The sequence below is a fragment of the Dreissena polymorpha genome, chromosome 11 (assembly GCF_020536995.1).
Source record: "Dreissena polymorpha isolate Duluth1 chromosome 11, UMN_Dpol_1.0, whole genome shotgun sequence".
Lineage (NCBI taxonomy): Eukaryota > Metazoa > Mollusca > Bivalvia > Myida > Dreissenidae > Dreissena > Dreissena polymorpha.
The window spans coordinates 56,679,930-56,697,382 of NC_068365.1; the positions used below are offsets into that span (position 1 = coordinate 56,679,930).

A 17,453-nucleotide genomic window follows, 5' to 3' on the forward strand; every position below is an offset into this window, starting at 1 on the left:
CCATTAAGCCCTGTTTCCCAGCCTGTGCAGACTCATAGGCTAATCCAGGTTCCCCACTTAAAGCGCATCCATTAAGCCCTGTTTCCCAGCCTGTGCAGACTCATAGGCTAATCCAGGTTCCCCACTTAAAGCCCATCCATTAAGCCCTGTTTCCTATGCAGCCTGTGCAGACTCATAGGCTAATCCCGGTTCCCCACTTAAAGCCCATCCATTAAGCCCTGTTTCCTAGCCTGTGCAGACTCATAGGCTAATCCAGGTTCCCCACTTAAAGCCCATCCATTAAGCCCTGTTTCCTAGCCTGTGCAGACTCATAGGCTAATCCAGGTTCCCCACTTAAAGCCCATCCATTAAGCCCTGTTTCCTAGCCTGTGCAGACTCATAGGCTAATCCAGGTTCCCCACTTAAAGCGCATCCATTAAGCCCTGTTTCCTAGCCTGTGCAGACTCATAGGCTAATCCAGGTTCCCACTTAAAGCGCATCCATTAAGCCCTGTTTCCTAGCCTGTGCAGACTCATAGGCTAATCCAGGTTCCCCACTTAAAGCGCATCCATTAAGCCCTGTTTCCTAGCCTGTGCAGACTCATAGGCTAATCCAGGTTCCCCACTTAAAGCGCATCCATTAAGCCCTGTTTCCTAGCCTGTGCAGACTCATAGGCTAATCCAGGTTCCCCACTTAAAGCCCATCCATTAAGCCCTGTTTTCTAGCCTGTGCAGACTTATAGGCTAATCCAGGTTCCCCACTTAAAGCCCATCCATTAAGCCCTGTTTTCTAGCCTGTGCAGACTCATAGGCTAATCCAAGTTCCCCACTTAAAGCCCATCCATTAAGCCCTGTTTCCCAGCCTGTGCAGACTCATAGGCTAATCCCGGTTCCCCTATTAAAGCCCATCCATTAAGCCCTGTTTCCCAGCCTGTGCAGACTCATAGGCTAATCCAGGTTCCCCACTTAAAGCCCATCCATTAAGCCCTGTTTCCTAGCCTGTGCAGACTCATAGGCTAATCCAGGTTCCCCACTTAAAGCCCATCCATTAAGCCCTGTTTCCCAGCCTGTGCAGACTCATAGGCTAATCCAGGTTCCCCACTTAAAGCGCATCCATTAAGCCCTGTTTCCCAGCCTGTGCAGACTCATAGGCTAATCCAGGTTCCCCACTTAAAGCCCATCCATTAAGCCCTGTTTCCTAGCCTGTGCAGACTCATAGGCTAATCCAAGTTCCCCACTTAAAGCCCATCCATTAAGCCCTGTTTCCTAGCCTGTGCAGACTCATAGGCTAATCCTGGTTCCCCACTTAAAGCCCATCCATTAAGCCCTGTTTCCTAGCCTGTGCAGACTCATAGGCTAATCCAGGTTCCCCACTTAAAGCCCATCCATTAAGCCCTTTTTCCTAGCCTGTGCAGACTCATAGGCTAATCCAGGTTCCCCACTTAAAGCGCATCCATTAAGCCCTGTTTCCTAGCCTGTGCAGACTCATAGGCTAATCCAGGTTCCCACTTAAAGCGCATCCATTAAGCCCTGTTTCCTAGCCTGTGCAGACTCATAGGCTAATCCAGGTTCCCCACTTAAAGCGCATCCATTAAGCCCTGTTTCCTAGCCTGTGCAGACTCATAGGCTAATCCAGGTTCCCCACTTAAAGGGCATCCATTAAGCCCTGTTTCCTAGCCTGTGCAGACTCATAGGCTAATCCAGGTTCCCCACTTAAAGCCCATCCATTAAGCCCTGTTTCCTAGCCTGTGCAGACTCATAGGCTAATCCAGATTCCCCACTTAAAGCCCATCCATTAAGCCCTGTTTCCCAGCCTGTGCAGACTCATAGGCTAATCCAGGTTCCCCACTTAAAGCCCATCCATTAAGCCCTGTTTCCCAGCCTGTGCAGACTCATAGGCTAATCCAGGTTCCCCACTTAAAGCGCATCCATTAAGCCCTGTTTCCTAGCCTGTGCAGACTCATAGGCTAATCCAGGTTCCCCACTTAAAGCCCATCCATTAAGCCCTGTTTCCTAGCCTGTGCAGACTCATAGGCTAATCCAGGTTCCCACTTAAAGCCCATCCATTAAGCCCTGTTTCCTAGCCTGTGCAGACTCATAGGCTAATCCAGGTTCCCCACTTAAAGCGCATCCATTAAGCCCTGTTTCCTAGAGCGAGGGTCGTATTTATTATTTGGGAATAACAACATAAAATGTTGTGTGCAGTAGCAATTTATTTGCATTCAAAAAGTAAGTAATGAAATGTTTTTTTTGTAAGTTGTTTTATCAACTGAAAGAAAAACTGCTCATAAAGTCTGATTATTCAAACGCTTGCATCATGGCTGATTAAATATCAAATGAATGTAGTACATATTTTGGAATTATTTCATGATTTAGCAAAAATATATTCATATATTTACTGTAATTCACACATACTTTGATTCACAGATTTCAACAGCATACAATTAATCACTAAGAATAACAGTTGCTGAAATTCATTGATAACAAGTGCACAATTCTATGTTGCCATACGCCCCTTACTCCAAGTTTTCACAGCAGGTTTATTGACCAGCTGCATAGACACAGTTGCTCCTGCATTTTATTTGTACGCGTTGGGGCATCCAAGAATTTCGAGTAACTGATTGGATTGCACAATCAAAAAAAAAAAATTAACACTAAAATATATACTGAAAACAGCAAATTAAATCCTTAATTAACAAGACGCCACTACTGGTAAATTCCATTAATATCTTTGAATACAAACCTATCAAAATTTGCTCTGACAACTGACAAAGTAATTCCCACTTAAAAAAATATGAGCCAAGCTTTTGCAAAATGGGGCTCATTGCATGTGTGTAAAGTTTTAGACCAGATGTAAGGAACTCTATTGTTAGTGAGAATACAGTTTAGACAGAAAGTGTCCTCCCTGACTTGCCTGTGCAGACAGTATAGGCTAATCTGGCACGACACTTACGGACATGTATTAAGCCTACCTTCCTCCAGCGGTTGTTGAGATTATCAAGGTCCTTGTGTATGTTCTCCCTATCCTCCGTGCTCATTCCTGCCTGTTGCACGAGGGTTGATCCGCTCCGGTTTACTGCCTCAACGTTCTGCTTCTTCACAGCAATGTCATCCTCTCTGTCCTGAAAGTAGGTCAGCAGAAAAATTGAATATTAATTGAATATTAATTATTGTATCTTAATTATTTCAGTGTTGGGACAATGCCACATGTTCACAAAATATTTACCCTTAATCTTCAATTGCATTTGACATAGATTTTCTTTTTTTGCACACCCTTGACAGCAGATTGTACCTGCATGATTTCCACAAGGCAGTTTAGGCACTGACTTAGTAGCCATGACAAAACCTTTTCAAGTTTAGGCCACTGGCATCTAAAAATCCATCTGTTAAGTTTATTAAAATACTCAAACGGCCAGGTGATTGATTTTTCCCATGTTTGAAGTATTAATCCAGTGCCAAAACCTTTGCCTCACCAATAAAAAGTGAAACAAGTTGCACAAAGAACAATATACTGTATGAAAAGAAACACCACTTTTGTTTTTACATTAAAATTACATTACATGCACAGTAAAATAATTGTAAATTTCTGCTGTGTGAAATGCACTTTTTTGTGGACAACGCTGCTTAAAATCTAATCAATTATTTACATATTTACACCTTGAAAAATACCATTAGATAGATCTTAATGTAAAGAATTGAATATGGGTATGTTTTTTGCAAGATATTAAATTTTTACAATGATGGTTCAATTATAATTACAAGAGAATAATTCATTACTCAACAGAGAAGCAAAAAGTACAAAAAATCTTTTGACAATCAAGTGTGTCTTTCACTTCAAAAGTTCCTGCTCTTTATAATCAGAAATAATCTTTATATATATGAAATAATGCAGGGGAGCAGATATAATGTAGGCCTTCTTGCCTTGAAGGGAGAGGGTAAGAGTGGTGCTGGAACAGTTCTTCAATGCCTGCTTAAGGCACTTACTGTGAAATCATTATTAATCATCAGGCATTAATTTGTGTGTATTTCGTCAGTCGATCGATCGAAGAATTTAAGATCCTAACGAACAATTATGTCCCATGTTTGAACAAAATTATGACTGAATTACTGTAGGTATGAAGCATTAAAATCCAACGTAATACACGCATTCATACTGCGTCTGTTTTGTAATCAAGATCAATCTGGTTTTGACACAAAGGGGTGTAGATTACACAGTGTACTTAACTGACATGTGACATTGCTGTAATACGAGTGTGCAGTACAGCTGTATCGAATGAGTTGACTTTGTTTATGTAGAATAGTAATCATTAGCGCTAATTATTAACAACTTTATTACTCATTGTGTGTGTTGTGTTTTTCAGTGTTGTTACAGATTATACAACCACCACGCAGCAGATCCGGATCAATGATAAATGAAATAAAAATGACAATGTGTGATCAACACCTGACATTCTGCACATTGATAACAAATTAATAAAGAACATATCGATTTGTGTTTGGTCATTTGCGTTTAAGTAAAATACAGGTGTGAAAATAGCTTGCGTTTCGTGTATGGGTTTTAATCATTGACAGCTTTGACAAGTTTTACGATACATATTTCAAATCATTGTTATTTGTAGACAATATAAATCTAGATATTGTCAGCTTAAATGCAATTGAAAACGTAACTAATTAGCTATCATGACAATTAGTTCCATACAAACGTAGGGTAATTGTTTACATTTTGATGCGATTTTCAGGAAATCCCCAGGAAGCACTTTTTTTTAATGACTGAGTATGACGCAATAAAACATTGCTTTGTATCCTATTGCATTAAATTTAATTTAAGCTCACTCGTCCATTGGTTGTTACAATTACATCTGAACTGTGCCATATGAAACCGCTGTTCAATAATGCACTGTTCATCTTATACTTCCGAAAAGTGCTGTATGTTTGTGTTGATGAAATTTTTAAACACATTTATCAAGGCTTGGACCCCGTCATCGGCGTTATATTGGAATTACAGTGTAATAATTTAAATTTGCTAAATTCGTTGACATTATTTAAATAAAAGACATTTCAGACAAATTATTGTTCTTAAAATAATCAAATATTTACGATGCGAAACTCTTGAAACATTATTTAAAACTGACCTACGTAGTTTACTAACACTTATTATAACCAATTATTTTTGCACCTTCTCTAATTGGCGCAGATGAAGGAAAGATTGTTATCAGTTTGGCCATGATAGTAATTAAATAGGACCAATTGGCAATTGGCTTCACTGTTTAAAACACTCGTTAAAGGTTATTCTGTCCCATTAATCCACTAATCACTATAATAATGAACTTGTCAATGGCATACAATAATGGGGGCCCATTGCTGATCACCTGATAACAAAAGACTTGTATATTGACATGTGACAAACAGGCCCCACCTCCAGTGACTCCCAAGTGGCTTTCCTCTTTTCCCACCACGATTTATCACAACCGCGATATATTTTGGACATGTATTATAAACAAATCGGTTATTGAATATTTATTTATTATTATTTTTTTTTCAAAGTCAGCAATTGGCAAATTTAAGTGCTGATGAAAAAGTCTTTTTTTTAAATGACGAAATTTCATGCTGGCGAAAATATATGGTTTCACAGTATTAAGAAACAACTACAACAGTTCAAACATTGACTTTCTTAAGGTACTACATTTAGTAATACATTTAGTAATCATGACCACAGTTCAAACCCTGATTTTCTCAAGGTTCTACATTAATAAACCATGACATCCGTTTAAACCATGATTTTTTGGTATCCGGAGAATCGCCCCCCGGAGAACTGCCCCCTTATTTTAAAGGTGGCGGAGAGGTGCCCCCTCATCAATTCGGTAGGGGCGGAGAACTGCCCCTCTGTCAGAATTTAGTAGGCGGATATCTGCCCCCCCATCAAATCTGTAGGGGCGGAGAACTGCCCCTGGTGTCATATTAGTTATAAGTTACGTAGTGAAAACAATACTTACGGGTAATTTTACGTTATCGCCGTACACATTTTATCCGGTAACAATTGAATTTCAGTACAAGTATATTACCATTTATCGAACTGAATAACACAAATTGTCTAGAGGCATGTGATAATACTGTTTAAGGCCCTTGGTACCCATCTGCACCACTCACTATACATGAATGCCATGTAAAAGTCGTGTTTTAATAAGAGCGCGAAACATAGTCGAGATCCACACAGGAAACGCGTGCGTGTTAATACTGGCCAAGTGTCGCAACTAAATATAGACGTGCAACTCAGTACTTATGGAGGAAAAGTTACATCGGAATTAATTTACATTATAAAGATAGTATTGACCCATGGAAAAAAACCGTAAATTTACGTATAAAAAAGGAAATTAATAGGCAAAGCAAAGGCATTAATTTAGCTGACTTGAAGAAACGAGAGCGCCGATGGCGCTGAAAGCATAGTTGCAAGATACAGGGAAGTTGCTGCTGAAGTAAATGATTAGGTCAAAATATACTAAATAGTTTCCTTATATGTTTCGATGAAAAAGCGACAACTTTGAGCGAAAATAAATACAACATTTTGCACATAGAGACCCCCATAACCATACCTTTTCTTGACGGGCATTCTTAGCTGAATCGATTTAAGCAATAAAAAGATATGTCATGTTCAAACCAAAAAAGAATTCGACTCAAATCAAAATCGACTGTTTTTGTGCCTTTTTTTTCGGCCGTTTTCTAGTGGATTGTAACCTTTTGCAGTGCAATTTTTTACTTTAATCTCCAACTTTATCCTATTTCAGGGATTTAGTAGTGAACACCTATGCTTACCCTATCAATATCTCCAAACGATAAAACCAGAACAACAGTCTAAAGTGTATAACATGCCTTCGAGGAAAATATAATGATTTGTTTAGAGAGTACAGTACCTTCATGACTACCCTTCATGACTCGATTATTTAGTATATTGTTACCTTAACGATTGCTGACATCATGAGTCGCCCCCCTTGTTACCAAAATGTTCTATTTTTAGAAACGGGAATTCCAAATAGTGACGAATGTGAATGGTTACAAAATGACATAACTATAAAAATAAGACTTATTAATTTCTGAATATAAATTAATAATATTTATTTTCGCGGAAACAAATGTTGTTTGCTGGTTTCTATAGATACGATTACGGATGTAACGTTATGTACGGAATGCTTTGGTAGAGTTCGTTAAAACAATGAAATTAGTCTGCGCCAGGCCTTGCACCCTACGTCTTGGGCGTCAATCAATAATGATCTTTGGTGGCGATGCGTGCAAACACGGGCCCCAGAGCGACAGGGGACGCCAAAAGCTAATAATTTGTGTCACCACTTTAACGAGGGACACTGCATGTGGCCCAATTGTCGGTTTACACACGAATGTTCGGAATGCGGATCTCGTCATCCGGTCATTAACTGTCCTTTGCGCCTCCGCCCTATCAGCGTCGCGGGGGCGCCTCGTTTTCAAAGGGGACGGGGATTTCATCGATTTCGACCACGGCCCCAATGGCGCGGGAACAACCGTGGCACCCCAAATAGGTTCTAAATCGAACGCTAATTTTCCCTGTAATCATGACCTACTTAATCTCGCACCATCGCCGGTGAATATCAAAATATTACGTGAATATTTAACATCGTATAATTCTACAGATCGAAATGACCTTTTAAATGGTTTTACAAATGGGTTTTCAATGCATTATAACGGACCCAGAGTCAGTAGATTTAGTAAAAACTTAAAGTCTGCAATCGCAAATGCGGACATAATTCAAGATAAGATAAATAAGGAGATTTTGGCGGGGAGGTTGGCTGGGCCTTTCAGCGAACAACCTTTTTCTAATTTCATGGTTTCCCCAGTTGGCCTGGTGCCAAAAGACACCAGGTGAATTTAGGATGATTCATCACCTTTCCTTTCCAGAGGGTAACTCGGTTAATGACTTCATTGATAAAAAATACTCATCCGCTCAGTACACAAATTTCGATGAGGCGGTTCACATGGTTCAAGATTAAGGGCGACACTGTAAACTTTTCAAAATGGATCTTAAGAATGCATTTCGCCTACTCCCAGTTCGGCGAGAAGATTTCGAAATACTGGGCATACAGTTTAATGGCATGTTTTATGTGGAAAAAGCATTACCATTCGGAGCTTCAGTCAGTTGCAAAACATTTGAACAGTTTTCCTCATTCCTTGAATTCTGCGTTAAGAGTAAAATGTCATCGGGCAAGCTTATACACTATTTAGACGATTTTCTGGGTGGCGATAAATCTGAAGTAGGTTGCCGCAAGGTGATGGATTCGTTTATCAATTGCATGCACGAGCTAAACGTGCCGTTAGCCACCGAGAAAACAGAAGGGCCCACGGAAATAATCGTGTTCTTAGGCTTAGAATTAGATTCGGCGGAACTAGTAGTCCGCATTCCTTAAATAAAAATTGTTGAGTTACAGGAAAAAATTCACTCCATCGTGCAGAAACAAAAAATTAATCTAAAGCAAATGCAATCGTTAATAGGGTCTCTTAACTTCGTGTGCAGGGCAATCCCAGTCGGCCGCCCGTTTTGCAGGAGATTAATTAACACCACCTGTGGCATAACCAAAGCATTCCACCGCATACGTATAACACGTGCTGTGAGGCAAGACCTCGAAATGTGGTTGACATTTTTGCGCGATTATAACGGCTTGTCGGTTTTCCATGACCGATACTGGATATCCAATGTTGACACTGAATTGTTTACAGATAGTGCTGGCGGGTCTGGTTTCGGTTTTGGGATTTATTTTAAAGGTCACTGGTGTAACGCTCGTTGGCCTGATTTATGGAGGGAAAAGGGCGTAACTAGTGACATAACTGTTCTCGAATTATTTCCAATCGTAGTTGCACTGTTTCTCTGGGGCGAGGATTTAAAAAATAAAAAGATTATGTTCCATTGCGACAATGAAGCGGTTGTTTATATATTGAACAAGTCGACTTCCAAGTCCGATATGGTCATGGATCTTATTCGAACTCTCACTTTAAGATGCTTGGAAATAAATGTTATCGTTCGCGCCAGTCACGTACCAGGATCTCGGAACGTATTGTGCGATGCGTTATCTCGGTTTCAGATGAACAAATTCCGAGAGCTGGCACCGGAAGCAGACCCCGCTCCGACACCGTTTCCGGGCCATCTGTGGAACGTCTTGAACATACAGCAAAGGCGTTAATGTTCAAAAGTATGTCAGTAAATTCGTGGCGTTCGTATCATACCGCCGTGTTCAACAATTTTAGATCTGCATATAGTCTAAACAACAACTGGCCCGCGGATCAACAACATGTTGTTCTCTTTGTAGCCTATTGTTTTGAAAAGGGTCTATCACCTAAATCTATCAAGAGCTACATTTCGGGATTGAGTTATATTCATAAATATAGGGGCTGGTACGATATAAGTAACATTTTTGTAGTGAAGAAAATGCTTGAGGGCTGTTCTCGCTCGCGACAAACGGTTGATACGCGGGCACCGATCACTCGGAAGGTCTTGACGGTTATAATCTCGCAATTAGGAAAGGTGTGTTATAATGACTTCGAGCGCTCACTATTCAATGCTATGTTTACTCTGGCATATTTCGGTCTGTTCCGAGTCAGTGAATTGGTAGCAACAGCAACATGCAGTAATCAGTTGCAAATAGCCGACGTTAGGGTCACGGGGGATAAACACGCCATACTGGTCACACTCAGGAAACATAAAACAAATCAGCGCGGTATTCCGGTCACAATTAGGATCCCATACGAGCCGGAGTCTGCGTTGTGTCCAGTTCGGTCGTTTACAGACTACCTTGCAGTACGACCCCATAGCGTCGGTCCATGTTTTTGCCATGTCGATGGTCGCCCAGTCACTAGGAATCAATTCGCATCTGTTTTATCAAAGTGTCTTTTGTCTGGTCAGCTCAATAATCATCATATCAAAACACACAGCTTCAGGATAGGTAGAGCTACGGACCTAGCCTCAGAGGGTATTCAGCCAACCGCCATCAAACAGATGGGGCGTTGGTCATCGGAAGCGTATAACGCGTATATTCGATAGATTTCCAGAATATTCGTTGAAAGCAAGTCTTTTATTTTTCAGACATATGGGTAATCGGGGACTCGATCCCGTATTGGGCCGGCGTTCGCGCCGTTCAGACAGGCAAGAGCAACCTGAGAATCCCCGGCGACAAACAAATCAGTTGGTGGGGCATGCGCGGAATGTCGTGGGCGCAGTTTCGGCATGCGGTCGAGTCGAACGTCCTGTTAAATAAAGCGCCGGACATTCTTTTTATACACCTAGGGGGTAACGATCTTGCAAATACGTCAGTGATTAACTTAAAAAACACCATTAAAAGAGAATTGAACTACATTCGGGCCGCCCTTCCAGATTCTGTGCTTGCGTGGATTAACATTTTACCTCGCCTCACTTGGAACGGCGCAGGTGTTTCTGACCAGGTGATCGACACGAAGCGAAAGCGCATCAATCGCTGGTGTCGGCTGCGCGCGAAAAAGTTTACCAAGCACGAAATAGTGTCCGTGCCGATCGATTCCGCGACGCCAGGGTTTTTTCGGAGCGATGGTGTGCATCTGTCGGATGTTGGCCTCGAATTGTATTTGGATTGCATTCGCGACGTCATCTTAAAGTTCTGTTAAAGGGCTAATCCAGAATTTGTGGGGGATAAATTTGTGAAATTTATTGTGGCGGAAAATTCTGTTTGCCGGGGGTCGGATGGACATGCGCATTTATAAATTTATCTGAATGGACTCTGTGACTACTTGCGTAGTTTATCATCCTTGTCCTTTCGGGCAATTCCAAGTTTACATTTATCTGAATGGACTCTGTGACTACTTGCGTAGTTTATCATCCTTGTCCTTTCGGGTAATTCCAAGTTATTAAAGTTTAAGCTGCTTGAACAGAATAAAAAATAGTAGCAATACCGTAGGGTAAAAAACGTTTAGGTGTCAAATCGCTGGCTGAGCGATAAGTTGTATTTTAATGTCCGATTAAGATTGTAAAAAGGTACAAGTAATATTATCGCAAGTGTGGCGATAAAAGTGATCACAAGTGTAGTGATCAAGTAAAAGTATTATCGCAAGTGCGAAAAAGTGTGATCACAAGTGTAGTGATCAATGTCCGATTAAGTATATTATCGCAAGTGCGAAAAAGTGTGATCACAAGTGTAGTGATCAATGTCCGATTAAGTATGTAAAAGGTACAAGTAAAAGTATTGGATCACAAGTGTAGTGATCAAGTAAGTGTTAACGCAAGTGCGCAAAAAGTGTGATCACAAGTGTAGTGATCAATGTCCGATTAAGTATGTAAAAGATCACAAGTGTAGTGATCAAGTAAGTGTTATCGCAAGTGCGCAAAAGTGTGATCACAAGTGTAGTGATCAATGTCCGATTAAGTATGTTATTCGCAAGTGCGAAAATAGAGCGATCACAAGTGTAGTGATCAAGTAAAAGTTTTCGTGTGTCATTAAAAGTGTCATGGCGATTATCATGTAAAAGTGGATACAATGGTCAAGCGATTGGTAGAACTAGGTAAATTTAGCCCAGCAAAGTATATGGTTCTTCCTAGTTCGGTCGCTTGATGAGCAATAGCATTTTTTATTTTGGGTACACGGTGTTGCTACTATAACGGTGTTACTTCACGTTTTGTAATTTTATCGTGTGCTCATCCACCTCCGGTAGGTATATTTTCAAAGTAACAGGTTTCCACGAGTGAGTAGCCGATTTTTCGTTGGGCTCGTGGTTACCACCGGCTGTTTTTTCGCTGCGGCCTTTTATATCCCACTTTTTACTCGTATAATATTAAAGAGATCTGTTAGTGAATACTTTGTGCATTCTATTACATTTTGTGATGTTTATTGGGAGGCAAAATATTTTGGAATCGGGTCATTAAACTAGTTAAATGGAGTAATGTGTTGTTTTATCGTTGCAGTCGTAAAATAAGACTTATTAATTTCTGAATATAAATTAATAATATTTATTTTCGCGGAAACAAATGTTGTTTGCTGGTTTCTATAGATACGATTACGGATGTAACGTTATATAGGAATGCTTCGGTAGAGTTCGTTAAAACAATGAAATTACGCATTTCCGTACCACGTGATATTACGTCATTCCGCCTTTTGCAAACTGCCTGTGCTTTTGTTCGGATCGTCAACAAACCCCACCCACCGCACCCTGATTAATATCTCGACTGGTCCGACATCCACATTTTAAGATGCTCAGAGTCGATTTAAAAACATATCTTGCACATAAATGGACTATACATTTGAGCTATACGATTCTGTCGGCAAGTTCTCTATTTCCAGTACATGTACACCGGCTCATGGCGGGCTCCTAAAATCTGATAGAAGACATTCACACCCATTTTGGTGCCGGGGCCAGGCCACACCCCTTACAGTCGATCGAGATGGTGCCAAACTTGGTCTTGTACAACTGGGGCGCTTTCCAGCGGACAGCGTGACTCGGCGCTTGGACTGTCTTCATCGAATGCTACAATGGACAAACGCACTGACGCACGTTTATATAGAGCACATGCATTCTGCCGGTGAACAATGAACTGTCTCGTGTTTAATATAAGTGCACAGGAATTTTTGATGCCACTTCCATATCCGAACATTCACTTTGGCGTCGTTTTTTATATTCTGTCTGTTTTTTATTGTCATATGAGCCTTTTTATGTGTTATTCTGTCTTGTAATTTTATTGTCATATATTTCTTGTTGCATTTGCCTTCCTGTCGCAGTGCCGGAACATTCTGTTTGCCGGGGGTCGGATGGGCATGCGCATTTATACATTTATCTGAATGGACTCTGTGACTACTTGCGTAGTTTATCATCCTTGTCCTTTCGGGTAATTCCAAGTTTACATTTATCTGAATGGACTCTGTGACTACTTGCGTAGTTTATCATCCTTGTCCTTTCGGGTAATTCCAAGTTATTAAAGTTTAAGCTGCTTGAACAGAATAAAAAATAGTATCAATACCGTAGGGTAAAAAACGTTTAGGTGTCAAATCGCTGGCTGAGCGATAAGTTGTATTTTAATGTCCGATTAAGATTGTAAAAAGGTACAAGTAATATTATCGCAAGTGTGGCGATAAAAGTGATCACAAGTGTAGTGATCAAGTAAAAGTATTATCGAAAGTGCGAAAAAGTGTGATCACAAGTGTAGTGATCAATGTCCGATTAAGTATATTATCGCAAGTGCGAAAAAGTGTGATCACAAGTGTAGTGATCAATGTCCGATTAAGTATGTAAAAGGTACAAGTAAAAGTATTGGATCACAAGTGTAGTGATCAAGTAAGTGTTAACGCAAGTGCGCAAAAAGTGTGATCACAAGTGTAGTGATCAATGTCCGATTAAGTATGTAAAAGATCAAAAGTGTAGTGATCAAGTAAGTGTTATCGCAAGTGCGCAAAAGTGTGATCACAAGTGTAGTGATCAATGTCCGATTAAGTATGTTATTCGCAAGTGTGAAAAAAGTGCGATCACAAGTGTAGTGATCAAGTAAAAGTTTTAGTGTGTCATTAAAAGTGTCATGGCGATTATCATGTAAAAGTGGATACAATGGTCAAGCGATTGGTAGAACTAGGTAAATTTAGCCCAGCAAAGTATATGGTTCTTCCTAGTTCGGTCGCTTGATGAGCAATAGCATTTTTTATTTTGGGTACACGGTGTTGCTACTATAACGGTGTTACTTCACGTTTTGTAATTTTATCGTGTGCTCATCCACCTCCGGTAGGTATATTTTCAAAGTAACAGGTTTCCACGAGTGAGTAGCCGATTTTTCGTTGGGCTCGTGGTTACCACCGGCTGTTTTTTCGCTGCGGCCTTTTATATCCCACTTTTTACTCGTATAATATTAAAGAGATCTGTTAGTGAATACTTTGTGCATTCTATTACATTTTGTGATGTTTATTGGGAGGCAAAATATTTTGGAATCGGGTCATTAAACTAGTTAAATGGAGTAATGTGTTGTTTTATCGTTGCAGTCGTAAAATAAATATGTAGAATTACATTATTTCACGCATACCATTATGCAACCATCCGTTTTCTTTTCCGACTTGATACATTTACAGCTTTCCATTTAATATTTTACAGACACAACACTCGTCCAGAATTCGCGCGAATCCATTAAATCCGATGCCACATTTAAACCGTTAGCTCTACTCCGGGACTCGTAACGTTAATTTCTGGCTCAAAGTAAATCATTTTAACTTCAATTAACACATCTCTATTACTTTCAAACTCTACTTCATCAAATCCATAGAAAGGCAGGTCAGAATCCATGTCATAAATCAAAAAACATTCATCGTACTCCGCCATTTTTTACACATTTTTAAAAAATAAAAGTGCTTTATGCCCCACTTCCTGCTGAGAATATGTTTTAATTTCTATTTATAATTAACCGATGAAATGTTACATATCCTTTAACCAGTGCCTTATGAATTCAGTTATGTAAACATTTGACCTCTCACAGAACAGTCAACAAATTATAGAAATTAGGTGTGAGGTCACTATCAACAAGAACAGAATTGTTTTACGAACGAAATTTGTTTTAGTTTCTTAGAAGGTTTTTTTTCACGTAAAACGGTCTTAGAAAAATTCACTAAAAACGGTGTCAGCAATATTCTTGGAAGAAAACGTTAGAAAAACGTTCTAAAAAAAAATGTAAGAATTACCATATACTAAATTAAATAGATATTTCGTCTGATTTTTGATCAGGTAAGGCTTCATAATGGTCAACCGATCGATGTGGGTTTTCGAAATGTCGTATATACCTTAAGCATAGGTGCGTTGCACCTATGCTAAAAAGTAGAGTGAAGTCGAATTTATAATCAATTTATTTATGTTGTTTAGTTAATTCATGTGTCATTCAAAATAACATACATAAATACACACATTACACATATTACGGCAACAGTTTGCATTTTGAGCAGATCATGTCGACATGCCAAACAAACAAAATCGGTAACAGTTGCTTTAATTAGCAGCTAATTAGGCAGGCAGAGAACTTGTTACCGTTAACAATAAGCACAGCGATCTTTTAATCTTTTAATTGGTAGACTGGACTGACCTTTATTGTTAAGAACTTGTTAGCTTTGAATAAAGCCGCATACAGGTTTATTATATTGAACCGTCCAAATCCGTAATTGGCGAAAACAAACAAATAAATTATTGTTTTCAGCTTGCATAAGGATGGATTAAACTGCATGCTAATTGTTTGTTTTAATTACGGGGAAAAGATCAAATAATTCAGCCGCGAAAACTTTTTATTAGCAAAAAGTGATTTGTTTTTCTTTGTTCACATAGACGAAAATCACGTGATTATCAAGATGGCGACGTCCATGCTGAGGCAGGTATTTTTTTGCCGTTTTATAACTTTTATTACTTGTACAACTTTATATTACTTTTGAAATTTCACTCAATTTCCAGACATAATAGCAAGAAAGTTACTGGCGTTATTGTCATTATAATACTCGCTTTATATATCGCTGCGAAATTTCTTTAATTAGGGGGCACTTCTCCGGGTCATCAATTCTGACAGGGGGTCAGTTCTCCGCTCCTTATTAATCAGCAGGGGGGCAGTTCTCCGCCCTTTAAAAAAACAGTGAGGGGGCAGTTCTCCGCCCAGTGAAAAATCTTTGGGGGGGCAGTTCTCCGGGGGGGCACTTCTCCTAGAGCCTGATTTTTTCATGACACTACATTTAAGTTATCATGAATACAGATTGAAACCCTATTTTTCTCAATTCATAATCAATAGTTTCCAAGACAACAGTGCATACAATCACAAACCAACTTTGAAATGCTGTGTTTAGAAATGAGATGTCTGTTCTATCAGTTTGTCAGATTTTGTAGTTTCCGAAAGGCGTGAGATGTCATTCGCTGTTTGTGGATATATGACTGTTTAGGTTTGAATTTTTCATACAACACACACAATATTTATGGAACTATGACTACTTGATTACTTAGATGCGCTAAAATATTCTTTCGGGGACACAAAACACAGGTCAGTGTCAGCAGTGATAAAGAATCTCAAATGCCAACATGGAGAGTTACAACCCATATTTGGCAATCATTGTGCATACCCTGATTTTCTCGAGCAGGTCCTCCAGGAAGTGTTCATCAAGCTGCAGCTGTGTGGACATTATGTTTTCTGTCTCGTCAATCCAGAAAAACAGCTCATCCATGTCGTTGGTGAACTCACTGGTACGTACGCTTGACTGCTCCAGTCTGAAATAGGAGTCTATGATCATAGGAACCTGTCTGAAAGAGAAAGTTTATCACCATGGAAACCTGTCTGAAATAGGAGTTTATCAACATCAAAACCTGTCTAAACTAGGAGTTTATCACCAAAGAAACCTGTCTGAAAAAGGAATTTATCATCATAGAAACCTGCCTAAAATAGGAATTTATAAACATGGAAACCTGTCTGAAAAAGGAGTTTATCACCATGGAAACCTGTCTGATATAAGAGTTTATCACAAAAGAAACCTGTCTAAAATATGAGTTTATCACCATGGAAACCTGTCTGGAATAAGGGTTGATCACAATAGAAACAGATCTGAGATAGGAGTTAATCACCATAAAAACCTGCCTTAAGAAGGAGTCTATCAACATAGGAACCTGTCTGAGGTAGGAGTCCATCACCATGAAAAAGTGTATAAATTTGTAGTTTATATAGAAACCTGTCTGAAAGAGGATTTAATCACCATAGGAACCTGAGCTTATTTCTATCAACCTGTTAATTTTCACTTATATGCCCACTTGTTTTTTTAAGTTGTTATTCTGCAAAATTTTATAAAGAAACTAGAGCTTTGTCACAGACGTGACATATACCCCCACGTGCTGCATTGACAAAGAATATTTTGCATGCTGTCTTCATTTTTGACATTTGAACTCAAAGTGTGACGTTTACCTTGAAGATATCCATGTTATTCTTTCGCATGACACACTGTCCAATGATGGTGAACAAGTGTGCCAAATGATTTTAAAGTCTCACAATAAATTTCAAAGTTATGGCCCAGACAAGCTCATTTATGGGCAACTCCAAGTGTGACCTTGACCTCGGACATATTGACGTACTTCTTTTGCATGAAACACTGTCCCATGATGGTGAACAAATGTACCAAGTCATTTTAAAATCTAACCATGAATCACATAGTTATGGTCCGGACAAACTTTCGGTTTAAAACGCACTAAGTGACTCCTCGACCTAGTTTTTGACCCAGCATGACCCATATTCAAACTTGACCTTGACATCATCTAGATACAACTTCTGACCAGGTTTGGTGATGATTGTATGAAATTTTACGGACAGACAGACCGACCGACAGACCGACAAAGTGACTCCTATATAGCTCCCATTCCAATAGTAATGTGGGTATAATAACTAGACGATACCATGGCACAAATCAAGTTTGGACACAAGCAAAGTGGTCACAGTCAGAATTCTATATTTTAAAA

The 17,453-nt window shown here is 39.6% G+C and overlaps 2 protein-coding genes across 3 annotated transcripts in view; one reads left to right on the forward strand and one right to left on the reverse strand.

Annotated features, from left to right (window-relative positions):
• LOC127850937 (dystrophin-like) overlaps positions 1-17,453 on the reverse strand; it is a 241,431-nt gene that overhangs the window by 122,334 nt on the left and 101,644 nt on the right. For both annotated transcript variants that reach the window (XM_052384339.1, XM_052384338.1), the window contains 2 exons: positions 16,076-16,220; positions 2,951-3,100 (listed from right to left, as the gene is read on the reverse strand). In XM_052384339.1, the coding sequence (XP_052240299.1) occupies positions 2,951-3,100; positions 16,076-16,220 (295 nt within the window). The remainder of the gene's footprint in view (positions 1-2,950; positions 3,101-16,075; positions 16,221-17,453) is intronic.
• Positions 7,241-10,320, forward strand: LOC127850938 (uncharacterized). The gene has a single exon (XM_052384340.1). It carries the CDS (start codon positions 8,995-8,997, stop codon positions 10,033-10,035), a length of 1,041 nt encoding a protein of 346 aa, XP_052240300.1. The 5' UTR covers positions 7,241-8,994; the 3' UTR covers positions 10,036-10,320.